This window comes from Ictalurus punctatus, chromosome 11, assembly GCF_001660625.3.
Source record: "Ictalurus punctatus breed USDA103 chromosome 11, Coco_2.0, whole genome shotgun sequence".
Taxonomy (NCBI): Eukaryota; Metazoa; Chordata; class Actinopteri; order Siluriformes; family Ictaluridae; genus Ictalurus; species Ictalurus punctatus.
The window spans coordinates 18,683,042-18,696,486 of record NC_030426.2 but is presented as its reverse complement, the minus strand read 5'-3'; the positions used below and the strand labels follow the sequence as shown (position 1 = coordinate 18,696,486).

Below are 13,445 nucleotides of genomic sequence, written 5' to 3'. Positions count from 1 at the left end.
TGTGTGTGTATATGTGTGTATAAAGGCTGCAATGAGAGAATTGGATTACAGCCTGTGTTTAAATCGTGCCGTCATGTCGTTGGAGTTTATTCAAAGCTCTGCATGTTTTGCTGGAAATGGCATTTCTTCGTTAAGTCAGAGCAGATAATTAAGAGCAAATAGCTTTTTTCTTCTTATTATTTTTATTATACACGGTAAGTTGGTTTGATGTGGTGTACTCTTGTTAGTTTACTTTCTCTTTACAATTAGCAGCCTAACGAGCTGTCATGTTTTAAGCTATTAAGTGTATACGGTATGTTGTTATTATTAGTAAACGGCCTTGTAAACAGGTGTTATAGTGGCCGTGCAGAGTAACTTCCGTTTAACGTTCAGAATAATACTGTTTCCGGTGTCCTGACATTTCATCCTACCCGTCACATTGTCCTACCGGCTTACTGCGCATGCGCACATCAATATTGCGTCATATTTGTCACGTTGAACAACACGCCCATTATTTTTTACTAATTGCGCGTGGACTTGGAATCTGATAGGGTATTTTGCACTGTCAATCATCCTACCTGTTTATTGTATACTGGTAGGACAATCTGATTGGATATTTTGCACTGTAAAATCATCCTACCATTGCCTAATTAGAATCTTCAGCAAAGTTACACTGAATTATTTTACATATTCACAGAAGCAGAAATTTTTTGATGTGGTAGGATGGATCGATAGCTATAGCTATAATTTTGCACTACGGTAGGGTAGGAAAATCTCACAAGGTAGGACAAATTGACAGAACACCGGTTTGGACACAGAATATTGCTACGTATCTACGTCAACTACCTTCTTATTTGCTGACCTTGGTCTGTAGGAAGAAGGAGGCTATTTCAGTTTCTACAGGACTAGACAATGCCCTGAGAGGACATGAGGAAGAAACACAGGAGAGTGGGATTATAGCTCATTACAGTGTACAGGTGGAGAAGAGTAAAGACACAGTACAGCGTGTGAACTGGATGTCCAGTATGAGCATATTGGGGATAAGAGTCCTGGGATGAGTACAGGACAGTCTTAATGATTACTGCAGTAGTCATCTGGTATCCAGATCAGTTTATCCACTGAAACAAGAGTGAGACTTTGGTATAAATTTTTTTTGGAAGTATAATCTGTAGGGTGTCCATGTGGGAGCATCTACAATAGCAGAAGGTCCATTTTAGATTAAGAGGAATTATTTTATACATCATCTATAGATAGATATGATTTCATTTGATCGTTGGGCTGTACGCTTTGTGCAAACTACTGATATTTTATCACTGATTTATGATTTATTATTATTATCTGTTATAGGGCACACAGTGGTTAGCACGTTCGCCTCACACCTCCAGGGTTGTGGGTTTGATTCCCGCCGCTGCCCTGTGTGTGTGGAGTTTGCATGTTCTCCCTGTGCTGCGGAGGTTTCCTCCGGGTACTCCAGTTTCCTCCACCAGTCCAAAGACATGCAGGATGATTCGCATGTCCAATGTGTCTGTAGTGTTTGAGTGGGTGTGTGAATGTGTATGTGATTGTGAACTGTGATGGATCGGTACCCCGTCCATTGTGTACCCCGCCTTGTGCCCAATGCTCCCTGGTATAAGCTCCAGGTTCCCTGCAACCCTGAAGGATAAGCAGTATAGAAGATGGATGGATGGATTATCAATTTTTCTTTGTTATAAATATGTCAAAAACCAATCAGGAGATTGCACCTTGCACCTCTGGGGTTCGGGGCTCAAATCCCACCTCGGGCCTATGTGCATGGAGTTTGCATGTTCTCCCCGTGCTTCAGGAGTTACCTCTGGGTACTCCAGTTTCTTCCTCCATTCCAAAGACATGCGTTGTAGGGGGACTGGCATTTTCAAATTGTCCGTGGTGTGTGAACGTGGGTGCGATTGTGCCCTGTGACAGGTTGGCACCCCGTCCAGGGTGTACTTCACCTTGAGTCCCCTTGGATCGGCTCCAGGCTCCCCATGACCCTGTGTACGATACGTGATACAGAAAATGCATGGATAAATGGAGTAACTTCAGTTTAACTGCATGGCCAGCAGAAGAAAAACTTCACAAAATGTGCATCAATTCAATCTACAGATGCTTATGTAGAGAGGAGAGAGGATGTATTCAGAGACATAAGTGACATTTAACATAACGTTAGAGAGTCGGAGATAAACATGAATGAACCTAAAACGTTAGCGAATGCTCATGAAGTCAGAGGGAAAATAATTAAAGGCAAATATTCCTTCATATTATGTCATCTGTTTTCCCTTGTCTCTAAACAGAAGCATTCACAATGGAGTTGTTGTTGCACCTCTGTCGTGGCAAAGCATGTGCCCTGCTGCCCAGATCCCTGAGCAAAGCATGCAGAAGGAGTCACCACTGCCATCCACAAGCATCACAGTGCTCAACTCGTGTGTCCTCCAAACCAGTAGCACTGACACCTCTGGTATCACGGCTCTTCCAGCCTTCAAACCTGCGTGAAGGCCAGGATATGGGGGACATGACATGCCGAAGCCAGAGGCTGATGATGCAGGCTGGTCTCATTTACAGCTCCAACCCAGGCTGCTTCTACTACCTTCCGGCTGCCCTGCGCTCCATGGAGAAGCTAGTGAGGCTCATTGATGAGGAAATGCAGGCCATTGGTGGGCAGAAAGTGGACATGCCAGCTCTGTGTGGAGCGGAGCTCTGGAAGCAGAGTGGGCGCTGGGAGCTCATGGGGAAGGAGATGTTCAGGCTGCGGGATCGACACGACGCAGAGTACTGTCTCGGCCCAACACACGAGGAGGCAGTCACGGATTTGCTGGCATCTCAGAGCACGTTGTCTTATAAACAGCTGCCACTGCTGCTTTACCAGGTATTGGCTACAGAATGGAGTTTCTTTGTTCTACTTTATGTTGTACTTTTATAGACTTCACGTATAGTTCTGATTTTTGCAGGTCACCCGGAAATTTCGCGATGAGCAGAAGCCGAAGTTCGGATTGCTCCGAGGCCGAGAGTTCTACATGAAAGACATGTATTCATTTGACATCAGTGAGGAAGCTGCTCTCCACACCTACCGCTCTGTGTGCCACGCCTACTCTCGCTTGTTTGACCGCCTCGGGCTGAGGTGGGTACAGGTGCAGGCTGCTACAGGCAATATCGGGGGAACGCTCTCGCATGAGTTTCATCTGCCAGCTGATATAGGGGAAGACCGTCTGCTTATGTGCGGGAATTGCGGCTTCTCTGCTAATTTTGAAACTGTGGAAGTGGATCTAACTGACTGCCCTCAGTGCCACATGACCAATCTCACCGAGTCAAAAGGCATTGAACTGGGACATACCTTCTATCTTGGAACGAAATATTCCAAAGTGTTTAATGCCACGTTTGTTAATGCTCAGAACAAGCCTACAGTGACAGAGATGGGCTGTTTTGGCCTCGGTGTTAATCGCATCCTTGCTGCATCCATTGAAGTACTCTCCTCTGAGGAATCCATTCGCTGGCCTGGGCTACTCGCGCCTTATCAAGTGTGCATCCTGCCCCCGAAAAAGGGCAGCAAAGCCAGTGAAGCCATCAACTTGGCAGAAGAACTCGCCCAAAGCTTAGGAAACAGTTTACCAAACCTGAAAGGAGAGGTGGTTCTGGATGACCGAACCCAGCTGACCATTGGGAAGCGGCTAAAAGACGCCAACATGCTGGGTTACCCGTATGTGGTGGTGGTTGGGCATAAGGCCATGGAGGAGCAGCCTGTGTTTGAGGTGGTGTGTCAGCATAATGCTGAGACCATGTTCCTCAGTAAAGACGCTTTACTGCACTTTTTGAGTGGAGTCGAGACAATCTAATGCTTGGATTCGAAACTTGAATCATGTACAGTTTCAAGCTTTCCATGCTTCAAGCATGAGCTGGATCAGGTGCGTCGGGAAAATCTAAAGCTCTGCAGGGAAGTGGGCCTCAAGGACGAGAGTTGAGAAACTCTGATCTAATATATTTGAGCTTCTTTGTGGTGCGTAACTTCATACGATCTGTAACATTAGGGAACGTTTAATACAGGGAGTTTACTGGTATTGATATCATGGCAGTGTGTATCAAATATGGTGCGTCCCATTTGTACTGATGATGACCTTTTTTAAAAAAAATAAATAAATAAAACTGATCTGTTAATATTTCTGCTTCCAGCAGTATACATTTGAATACATTTTATTACATTTATTTGTAAATAAGTGCTCAGAGAACACATTTAGGTGAAGTGCCTTTTGCATATTGGGAAGTACCAGACTTCATAATCTGCATTGTGTAATATTTAATGCTTTTTAGAGCTGCCAAAGATGAATCATCCTGAACTGGTCTTGTGTAAATAAAATAAAATTCTCTCTAGAACAAAAGTCCAGGGAACCCCCAAGGGTCTCTGAAGCATAGACACAGGGTCAGTGATTTTATTCTTTTATTTATTTATGCATTTATTTTTGTTATGGTTATGGAAATCACAACCCAGCATTATCACAGTTATTATATTTAGGGGTCCAAGAACCAAAGTCAACACAAATCTAACATGTATCTATGGAAAATTCAGGAATAGAAAGCTGCAAAAAAAAATATCTGACAAATTTTTAAATAAATCTGTAGGCTACAAAGGGTGTCAGTGGATTTAAAACCTTGGAGAAAACCTGCTCTAGACCATCTTGCTCTACAATAGCAGCTCATTAGCAGGAAACATGGTTTGTTGGTGTGTTTTTGGCAATGCGTGTTCATTCCCTTTTTCCACCATGCTGTCTTGGTTAAGAAAAATGGTCGGAGTTTTATTCGATTGGAGGAAGGTTGGCTTTAAATGTACTCCGGACCACACGGTGGCGCTAAATATCTCTAGCAGGTTCGGTAACTCACTAAGAGTGCCGGTTTAGAGTGACGTAGAGGCGCGACGTCACTCCCGGAAGGAACGGAACGCACATGTGTTTACTAACTGTATAACGTTGGAGTGTACTGCTTGTCCTTTCTTCTCAAAGTGAATTATAGTCCAGTTTGCAATGCGGTAAATGGTATAAAGGTCTCATAAAAAAATACATTATAAGTGACAAAAACAATGGCTTCACAGGCCCACGAAGAAGAAAGCGATGATGGCATGGACGAGTTCATGGAGAAATTTAAGACCTGCAAATACCAAAATGCGTTCAGTGAAAGCAACTGGGAGGAGGTAAGAGTGGACAAGTCTGTAACAGGTGTTTGCTGATTAGTAGAGAATATAACTCGTATATAAGTGCGCCATTTAACACCTCTCCTATTAAAGGTTCATTTCTTGCATAATAGAAGGGTAATGATAAAAAGGTTTAACTATTGATGACCCATAAAAGGTTGTTAATATTAACTGATTTAATATGTGAGAGTCACAAATGTATTGAACTGTGATAATCTTGCATCCTAGGAGTTTGATAAAGTGCCCATGTTCATGAAGGCTGCTCCAGAGGACATAGACCCCATTAAACATCCTGATCTTGCCTGTATCCAATCCATTATACATGATGATGACGGACCACCTGATGGTATGAGGTAGTCCTCACTGCAGAACCAAAAGTCCAGGGGTGGAGCTGGACCTGATCCAACGCCTCCTATATCCCTAAACCAAGGAACAACACACTTAACACCTTTATGCAGCTGCATGTTTCCACCCCCTGGATCATGTCAGACTCCACCCACTTATCTTTGGGTCTGACTCTGCCCAGGTAAGAGGTGCTGGCTCAGGTGAGAGGTGCTGGCTCAGGTCAGATTCCAACCACAGGACTTTTGGTCTGACTCTGCCCAGGTAGGAGGTGCTGGATCAGGTCAGACTCCACCCACTGGATTTTTGGAGTACTTAGGAGGATATCGCCAGTATACAGCTTCTCAGGCTGTTGCAATTGTTTAACCACAGGGATTACTCAGTGTTTCAAATATACAGTACTTCAGTTTACTAAACCTAACTTTACTTCCTCCCCTACAGAGCAAGCAAAGCGTCTAAAGGACGAGGGCAATGAGTATTTTAAGGAAAAGAACTATCAGAAAGCTATAGTGTCCTACACAGCAGGCCTGAAAAAAAACTCGGCCGACTCGGACTTAAACGCTGTCCTTTATACCAATCGTGCTGCAGCCCACTTCCATCTAGGTGAGGATATTTCTCTTAAAGCAAGTGTATTTTGGTCATGTGTGGCACTGGAGTAAACTACGGATGAGGACAAACTAAAGGAAAAATCAACATAAAATGACTTCGTAAACTGTTGATGCACTACAGGCGACCAGAATGCGTAACTTCAGTGTGCTTTGACACAGATCCTACAGGTCTCTGGAACTGAATGTTCTTTCAAAAGATATCCACTCAGTCAGTGTTTTGGTGATGATGATTGAGAGTGTTCAATTGGTGCTCAACTGGGTTGAGATTTGGTGCCTGTGAAGGCCATAGCATATTATTTTAATCATTTATATCCTCATCAAACCATTCATTGAGCCCTTGTGCCCTGTGGATGGGGGCGGGGTCATCCTGGATGAGACCACTCCCATTGGGAAAGAAATGGTTCATCATAAGTTCAAAAGAACTTTGAATTGTTTTGCAGTGATGCTTCCCTCTTAGGAGGCAAGCGGATGCAAACAAATGCCCCCTCTGTATTCGTTGTTTTTTCCTTTAATTTGTCACTCGTCTGTTTATAGATTTGATTTCTCTGCCTTGATTTTAAACACAAAGTTAAACACTGCAAAGAGCAGAAAAGAAAACAATATTTAGCTGATTTAACTAATATACAGCAGTAATAGCTCACATTTATGCAATGCATTTATACCACAATTGGATTTTCATTTTGTAAACCTTCTACAGGAAATATGCGATCAGCTTTGAATGATGCAACTGCTGCATGGAAACTGAAACCAGGCCACATTAAAGCCATCATCAGAGGTGAGTAGCAAGAAAAATATATAATAATGTACACATTGTTTCAATATAATGGCAATTTATTTTGATAAATATAAATTGCTACTTAATCAAGTTACTTATCAAATAACATTAGTCTCTAAGCATTGTGTGTGTGTGTGTGCATTTATAGGAGCCCAGTGCTGTATGGAGCTGCATAATTATACAGATGCATTGCAGTGGTGTGATGAAGGCCTCAAGGTTCAGCCTACCGATAAGAAACTGCTGGAGCTCAGAGCTAGTGCAGACAAACAGAAGGTAGGCAGAGCCAAGACTAGCAACTACGTAAATAATTAATATAAATAAAAATAACCATGCTGTAAATTAATTAAACTGTACAGTATGCTTATTTTTTGTCTTACTTTAATTCCCATGCATCGCAGATAGGGTTTGTGTGATCTGTGTGTTATGCCTCCATTTTCCATAGCATTTGTACCGGTTGTCTTGTGTTCTAGAGGGCTGCAGAACGAGATGCCAGAAAGGCCAAAGCTAAAGAGAAAAAGGAGCAGAAGGAGAAAGGAGCACTGTTGGCTGCTATTAAGGTAAAGCCTTGTATTATATGCCTACATCCAGCACAAATCACCTTCCAAAAGTCGAAACTGATCAAGATGCTGTTTGGACCAGGAGCGTGGCATTAGGCTTCTAAAAGCTAAGAAGGCTCAGCATAAGGGCTCTCACAGTGAGGATGATGGTGATGAAGGATCCACAGCAGCCATGGCAGAGTTGAGTTTGGATGGACTGAGCTCTCAGGAAGTCACAGGAGCACAGGTGTACCTGGATGAGCAGGGCGTCCTCCACTGGCCTGTTCTGTTCCTTTACCCTGAGCACAGACAGACCGACTTCGTCTCAGCCTTCTGTGAAAACTCCAGGTCTGCATTCATCAGTCATGGTTTTGCACTCATTCATGTACGGTATCATGATCCTTTATATTGCTTCACTAATATGATTACAACTTTTTACTATACAATCCCAATTCCGAAAAAGTTGGGACAGTATGAAAAATGCAAAAAAAAGAAAGAAACAAAAAGCGTTTTGAAAATTCTGTTCCTCTTGTACTATATTGAAAACACATTATTAACACAATATTTGACGTTTTACTTTGTGAACTTGATTTATTTTTGAAAATATACACTTATTTAAAATCTGATGACTGCAACACACTCCAAAAACTTTGGCACAGTCGATTGTTTACCACTGTGTAACATCACCTTTTCTTTTAATAACACTTATTAAGTGTTTGGACGCAGAAGACACCCGTTGGTTAAGTTTAGCAAGCGGAATTTTCCCCCATTCATCCATTATGCATTTCTTCAGCTGCGTAACTGTACGGGGCCTTCGCTACATTATTTTGCGCTTCATAATGTGCCAAACATTTTCAATCGGAGACAAGTCAGGACTGCAGACAGGTCATGCTAGCATCTGCACACTATGCTTACGCATCCATGCGCTTATTATACCATGACAGACGCTGGCTTTTGGACCTGATGACCTGATGATGATAACAGCTTGGAGGGTCCTTTTCCCCTTTGGCCCGGAGAACACGACGACTGTTTTGTCCAAAAACTATTTGAAATGTTGACTCGTCAGACCACCAAACACGATTGCACTGTGCTACTGTCCATCTCAGATGAGATTGAGCCCAGAGAAGTCGGCGGCGCTTCTGGACAGTGTTGATGTACTTCTGCTTTGCATAGTAAAGCCTTAAATTGCATCTGTGGATGCTGCGGCGAATGGCGTTGACTAACAAAGGTTTACCAAAGTATTCCCGAGCCCATGTCAAGATATCTGTTACAGACTCATGATGGTTTTTAAGACAGTGACGTCTGAGGGATCGGAGATCACACGTATTCAGAAGTGATTTTCAGCCTTGCCCTTTATGTGCTGAGATTTAACCGGATTCCTTGAATCTTTTAATTATATTGTGCACTGTAGAAGGTGAAATGCACGAAATCCTACCAGTTTGTCTTTGGGGAATGTTGTTCTCAGAGTGTTGGATTATTCGGTGACGCATCTGTTGGCAGATTGGCGAGCCTCGACCCATCATTGCTCTTGAAGGACTAGGCCTTTTTTTTTTTTTTTTAGAGGCTCCTTATATACTACGATTAGACGACCACCTCACCTGTTTCACATCACCTTCTTATCTCAACTTATTATTCGCTATTAGTCCTAAATTGCCTCGTCCCAACTTTTTTGGAACATGCTGCATGCATCAATTTAAAAATAAATGTTTATCTTCCAAAAACTATCAGTTGATTAGGTAAAACATCAAATACCTTGTCTTTTATACGTTTTTTGTTTAAATACAAGTCAAAGTACATTTACAAATCATTCCTCTTTGTTTTTATTAGCATTTCCATACTGTCCCAACTTTCAGATTTGGGGATGTAAATCAAGTAATGTATTCTTAAATAGCAAAAATAATAGCTTTAAATTTCCATTAGATTTTTTTTTTTACTAAGCACTGTTGAATTCTCTGATCTGATTGGTCAGAAAGTGTTTAGTTCTCTATTACAGTAGGTCCAATAGGACTTTCTGTAATTGATATCACAAGTTTATATTATTACACTTATTCTAATATGTTACTGTTTCTATAGTAACAACTCATTCACAGGGCTTTATATCATGAAAGGTCTAAAGCTACTAATGAATGGATTAATAAGTGTTATTAATGCTATGTTACAAAGAAAAATGCACAGCTGTCGATACAGGAAATGTTCTGTTAGGGAACATTTATGGAAAGTGTCATGGCATGAATTGACTTCTTTTTTTTTTATTATTATTTCTTTTCTTTTCTTTTTTTGGTATGATTAACTTTGAAAGAGTCAAAGAAAGCTGCTATAATATGTGATAACACAAATTAACTTGTCTCACAGACATTCCACAACATTAAATGTTACTAAAACAGTTAAAAAGCAGGATGCGTCGTTCATTAATAAATGAAAACTTGTAAACACGGGCAAAAATTTCTGTCGTATACAAGGGATAAAACACATCAGTATGTGCGGTTATAGAAAATGAATCCACTTCAGGGTTACTCCACTTCAAGTCACGCGACATCACTCCACCCTGTCATTCATTATTTTCCTATAACCTCATACCCTGTCATGTTTTATTCCTATAATAAAATAAATGCAGTTATTGGTGTAAGACCTAGTTTTATTTTACCCTACTGTATGTGTGTGAATTATAGAGTTATCTGGTCACTTCACAGTGTGTGTTTTGCTTGTTGTTCAGTTTTATAGATCACTTAACAGTCATGTTTGGAGAGGAACTTCCTCCATGGGACACAGACAGAAAATATAAGCCACAAAATCTTCAGGTCAGTCTAGAACTCCAGTTCTACCCATATGTTAATATGTTTAATTCAGTATAGCGTGAATTAGATTTTTCTTTTTACGCTTTTAATTTTTGTGTAACTTATGACACATCCTCGTCTTCATATGTAACTCGTTATTATAGCTGTTTCTTGAAGATCACAGGAAGGGGCACTTGTATGAAGTGGATCTGGAGACATCTCTTCTAGACATCCTACAGCGTCCATGGTAATTTTTCCTATTTAAAGATCTGTTACGACCCCGGTGTAGGGTCGAGGTGGAACATAAAGAGTAGTAACATAACTAATAATCGTAATAATGAAGTTGACACACGTTTCGTTCAAATCTTTGTTCTCTTTGCCAATTTAATGCTGGCAAGAAAGAAATAATCCCAAAACAAACCAATCAGTCAAAAAGCCAATCTCTTCACGGCTGGGCAAGGGCAAAATAATAAAACAAAATGGGAGTTATCTTGACCCGTATCATTTCAAATAACCTAACATCAGAAAAATTACTTGGAAATAAAATACAGAGTCTAAGCTAACTCCCTTGCTGATTCAAAACAGAGAACAAAAGACAGACTCAAAATAAACGGCACCCAACCCCTCCAGCTTTCATGATACCAAGAAAAGAAATATTTGCAATAGGTTGCAATATATACAAATGAGGTGTACACTCAGCCACATATAAGGCAAACCGTGGAATGGGACAACACAATAGCCTACCTAAACACCACTTCAATTACTCGCTTCTTTCACTCGTACACAGTGTAAACAATCAGCGAGTTCACTCAAGCACCAAGAAAACATTCGTTACTCAATCGTCCCCACACGATCACAGACACACCACACATCCGCATTCCTTTCCTGACATGACATCCTTCTTTCTTTTAAACAAGTTGAATAATTTGTTAAAAAGTAATATAGCATGTGCTATTCTGACAGATTCCTTTTATTCTTTGTTTAGGTGCTTTATAAAGGAAGGAACTCCAAGCTTCATCATATTGGTAAAAGGGTCGCCATTTTGTAAACAGTTTTTATCGGGAAAGAAAGTCCATAGAAAGAAATGAAATATGGTTAAAGGACTCTGAATGTATTGGCCATTGATGAAGCACCTGTTGTATTGTGGTTTTTCTTCATGTCCTGAATAAGTGACTGCTGATTGGTATGATGACATTTGTCAAAGGTCAAATTCATGTTAATAATCAGTATTCCCTAATTCACTCAAAGTACTGTTTTAATGCACGTACAAGAGAACCACACAGAAGCTTAAAGGTGAAAAAACAAAAACATGATTCTTAAGACAAAGCTTTTAATGGAGCCCCATGTAATGAAAACACTGCCTCCTTGGATCAAGTAAAGAACTACATCCTAGAAACGGGTTAAATAAATAAACTCTTTTCCAAAAACAGTAAGCTTTTGCTCCACATTTTTCTCTGCTCAATTCTTAAACTAATATTATAAGGATGCAGTCAAGCAGTATGTTCTTAAAAAGAGTAATATAAAGATGGTGTGCATTATATACACAAATTATAATCAATTTAAACAATAGAGCATGAGAGGGACTGTGTTATCATGAATTGTTGCTGCATTTGAAGACTTTACATAGTAATGGGGGGGAATGATGCAAAAAAACTACAAATATTTTTCAAATGTTGATTTTTTTTTTTTCCTTCTGCCATAAAGTAGTTCCACCAGTGGTGCTTGTTGCTAGGCAACAGAATATTTAATTAGGGAAATAAATAGATTTTGTCAAGTCTGTAAACTAGCAGTGTTTCAATAAGATTCACTAACTAGCTCTTCAGCATTAAAGATAATATACGTATCATGTTTAGTAAACATGTATTTATTATTCCAATCTCTGGAAGTTGTAACTGTCGCTTGAAGTAAAAAAAGAAAAAAGAAAACTCAACTACTCAATGGGCACTGTTACTGCTTAAGTTACTGTTTTAATAATAAAAGTAATGTCACACTTCTTCCAACTCTGACCATATAAAATAAAGGATCTAAGTCATATGTTTGAATCTCTTCTATTTTGAATTAATAATGATTTAAAACAGCTCGGAGTAATGTGACCATGGTGAGCTGAATGATACATATCCAGTGAACAATCTGTGCCGTCAGAACACGTCACAACTGATTGGATTTCATGGTTGGTACTAACTGTCATATAATATTCAGTATATAATTATTTGATAAACAGGGCCTCCAGAAAGTATTCACCAACATCAGATTTAAGTATATTAGAATGGGATTATGACTCTCTTGAGAACTGAAATAAAATAAATAATTTCACATTGTAATATACTTGGCATTGATGTTGCAATACAAGTGGGGGGGGACAACTAATCGCTTTGGGGTGAATAAATTCTGGAGGCACTGTATATGTCTGTATCACATAATTTGTTCTGAACACAATGGCTGTCTGGAAGCAATTTTTAAAAGTTTGTTCTGGAAATGACTATAGTAGTAGCTAGTTCAGTTCAGGAACAGGAAGCATTTGTTCAGAAATACGTGAGAATTCATCATGTGAGAGAGAAGCTGATGTGTATCACTGATGAGGTGCGTGAAAGACCAGAGACACGCACTCCCGGAAGGTACACAGACTGACATTCTCAGAGCCTTTCCTGTAAATATGCAGGCAGCATATCATAGCAGAAATTCAGTGACACAATTAAAGATAATGAAACACATTGCAATAAAGTAGTGACCCACAATTTGCTTTCAAAATGAAGTTGGCCTGCTATTTCATAAAGAATTAAACATGAAATAATCAACTTAGGTGTGTTAAGAGGAACTCTGCTTCTGGTCTGACCACATCACATTAGCTCCTTGTGGATTATTTTCTTGTAACTCGTAACCACCTGAACAAAGTTTTTGTTCTTCTAATATCACAACCTTTTAATGTATTAATGTATGACATGTCATGCTTTTAATCACTTTATATTTGTATACAGTTATGTTTAATGTTGTTGACTGTCTACAAGATAAGTTAGCTACTTACATTATAGCAGCTATAAACAGTCATTCCATCACCAGCCTCTCCTTTTATCTCACTTGAAGTTAATAAGAGAAAAAAACTATTATTATTCTTCTTAAAATCCTATTAGCAGGAAACCAGACAGCCATCAATCCTGAAGAATGTCCTCTGGTGGTACGGAGCACTGACACCAGAGATTTCTTTCACAGATGTTAAATAAATGTCTCCTTACAGAACATGTC

The 13,445-nt window shown here is 40.0% G+C and overlaps 2 protein-coding genes across 4 annotated transcripts; both read left to right on the top strand.

Moving 5' to 3' along the window:
- The first annotated feature begins 12 nt into the window (after positions 1-12).
- On the top strand, positions 13-4,145 carry pars2 (prolyl-tRNA synthetase 2, mitochondrial). 3 transcript variants are annotated; one of them, XM_017479623.3, is made up of 3 exons: positions 13-194; positions 2,289-2,860; positions 2,943-4,145. In XM_017479623.3, exons 2-3 carry the CDS (start codon positions 2,300-2,302, stop codon positions 3,822-3,824), a joined length of 1,443 nt encoding a protein of 480 aa, XP_017335112.1. In that variant the 5' UTR covers positions 13-194; positions 2,289-2,299; the 3' UTR covers positions 3,825-4,145. The 3 variants fall into 3 exon arrangements, with proteins under 3 accessions (XP_017335112.1, XP_017335113.1, XP_017335116.1); XM_017479624.3 differs by lacking the exon at positions 13-194 and adding an exon at positions 504-574; XM_017479627.3 differs by lacking the exon at positions 13-194 and adding an exon at positions 513-531.
- A 727-nt stretch (positions 4,146-4,872) lies between these two features.
- On the top strand, positions 4,873-11,634 carry ttc4 (tetratricopeptide repeat domain 4). The gene is made up of 10 exons (XM_017479629.3): positions 4,873-5,170; positions 5,399-5,516; positions 5,954-6,115; positions 6,818-6,895; positions 7,044-7,168; positions 7,366-7,452; positions 7,535-7,779; positions 10,145-10,229; positions 10,370-10,452; positions 11,191-11,634. Exons 1-10 carry the CDS (start codon positions 5,060-5,062, stop codon positions 11,291-11,293), a joined length of 1,197 nt encoding a protein of 398 aa, XP_017335118.1. The 5' UTR covers positions 4,873-5,059; the 3' UTR covers positions 11,294-11,634.
- The last annotated feature ends 1,811 nt before the right edge of the window (positions 11,635-13,445 follow it).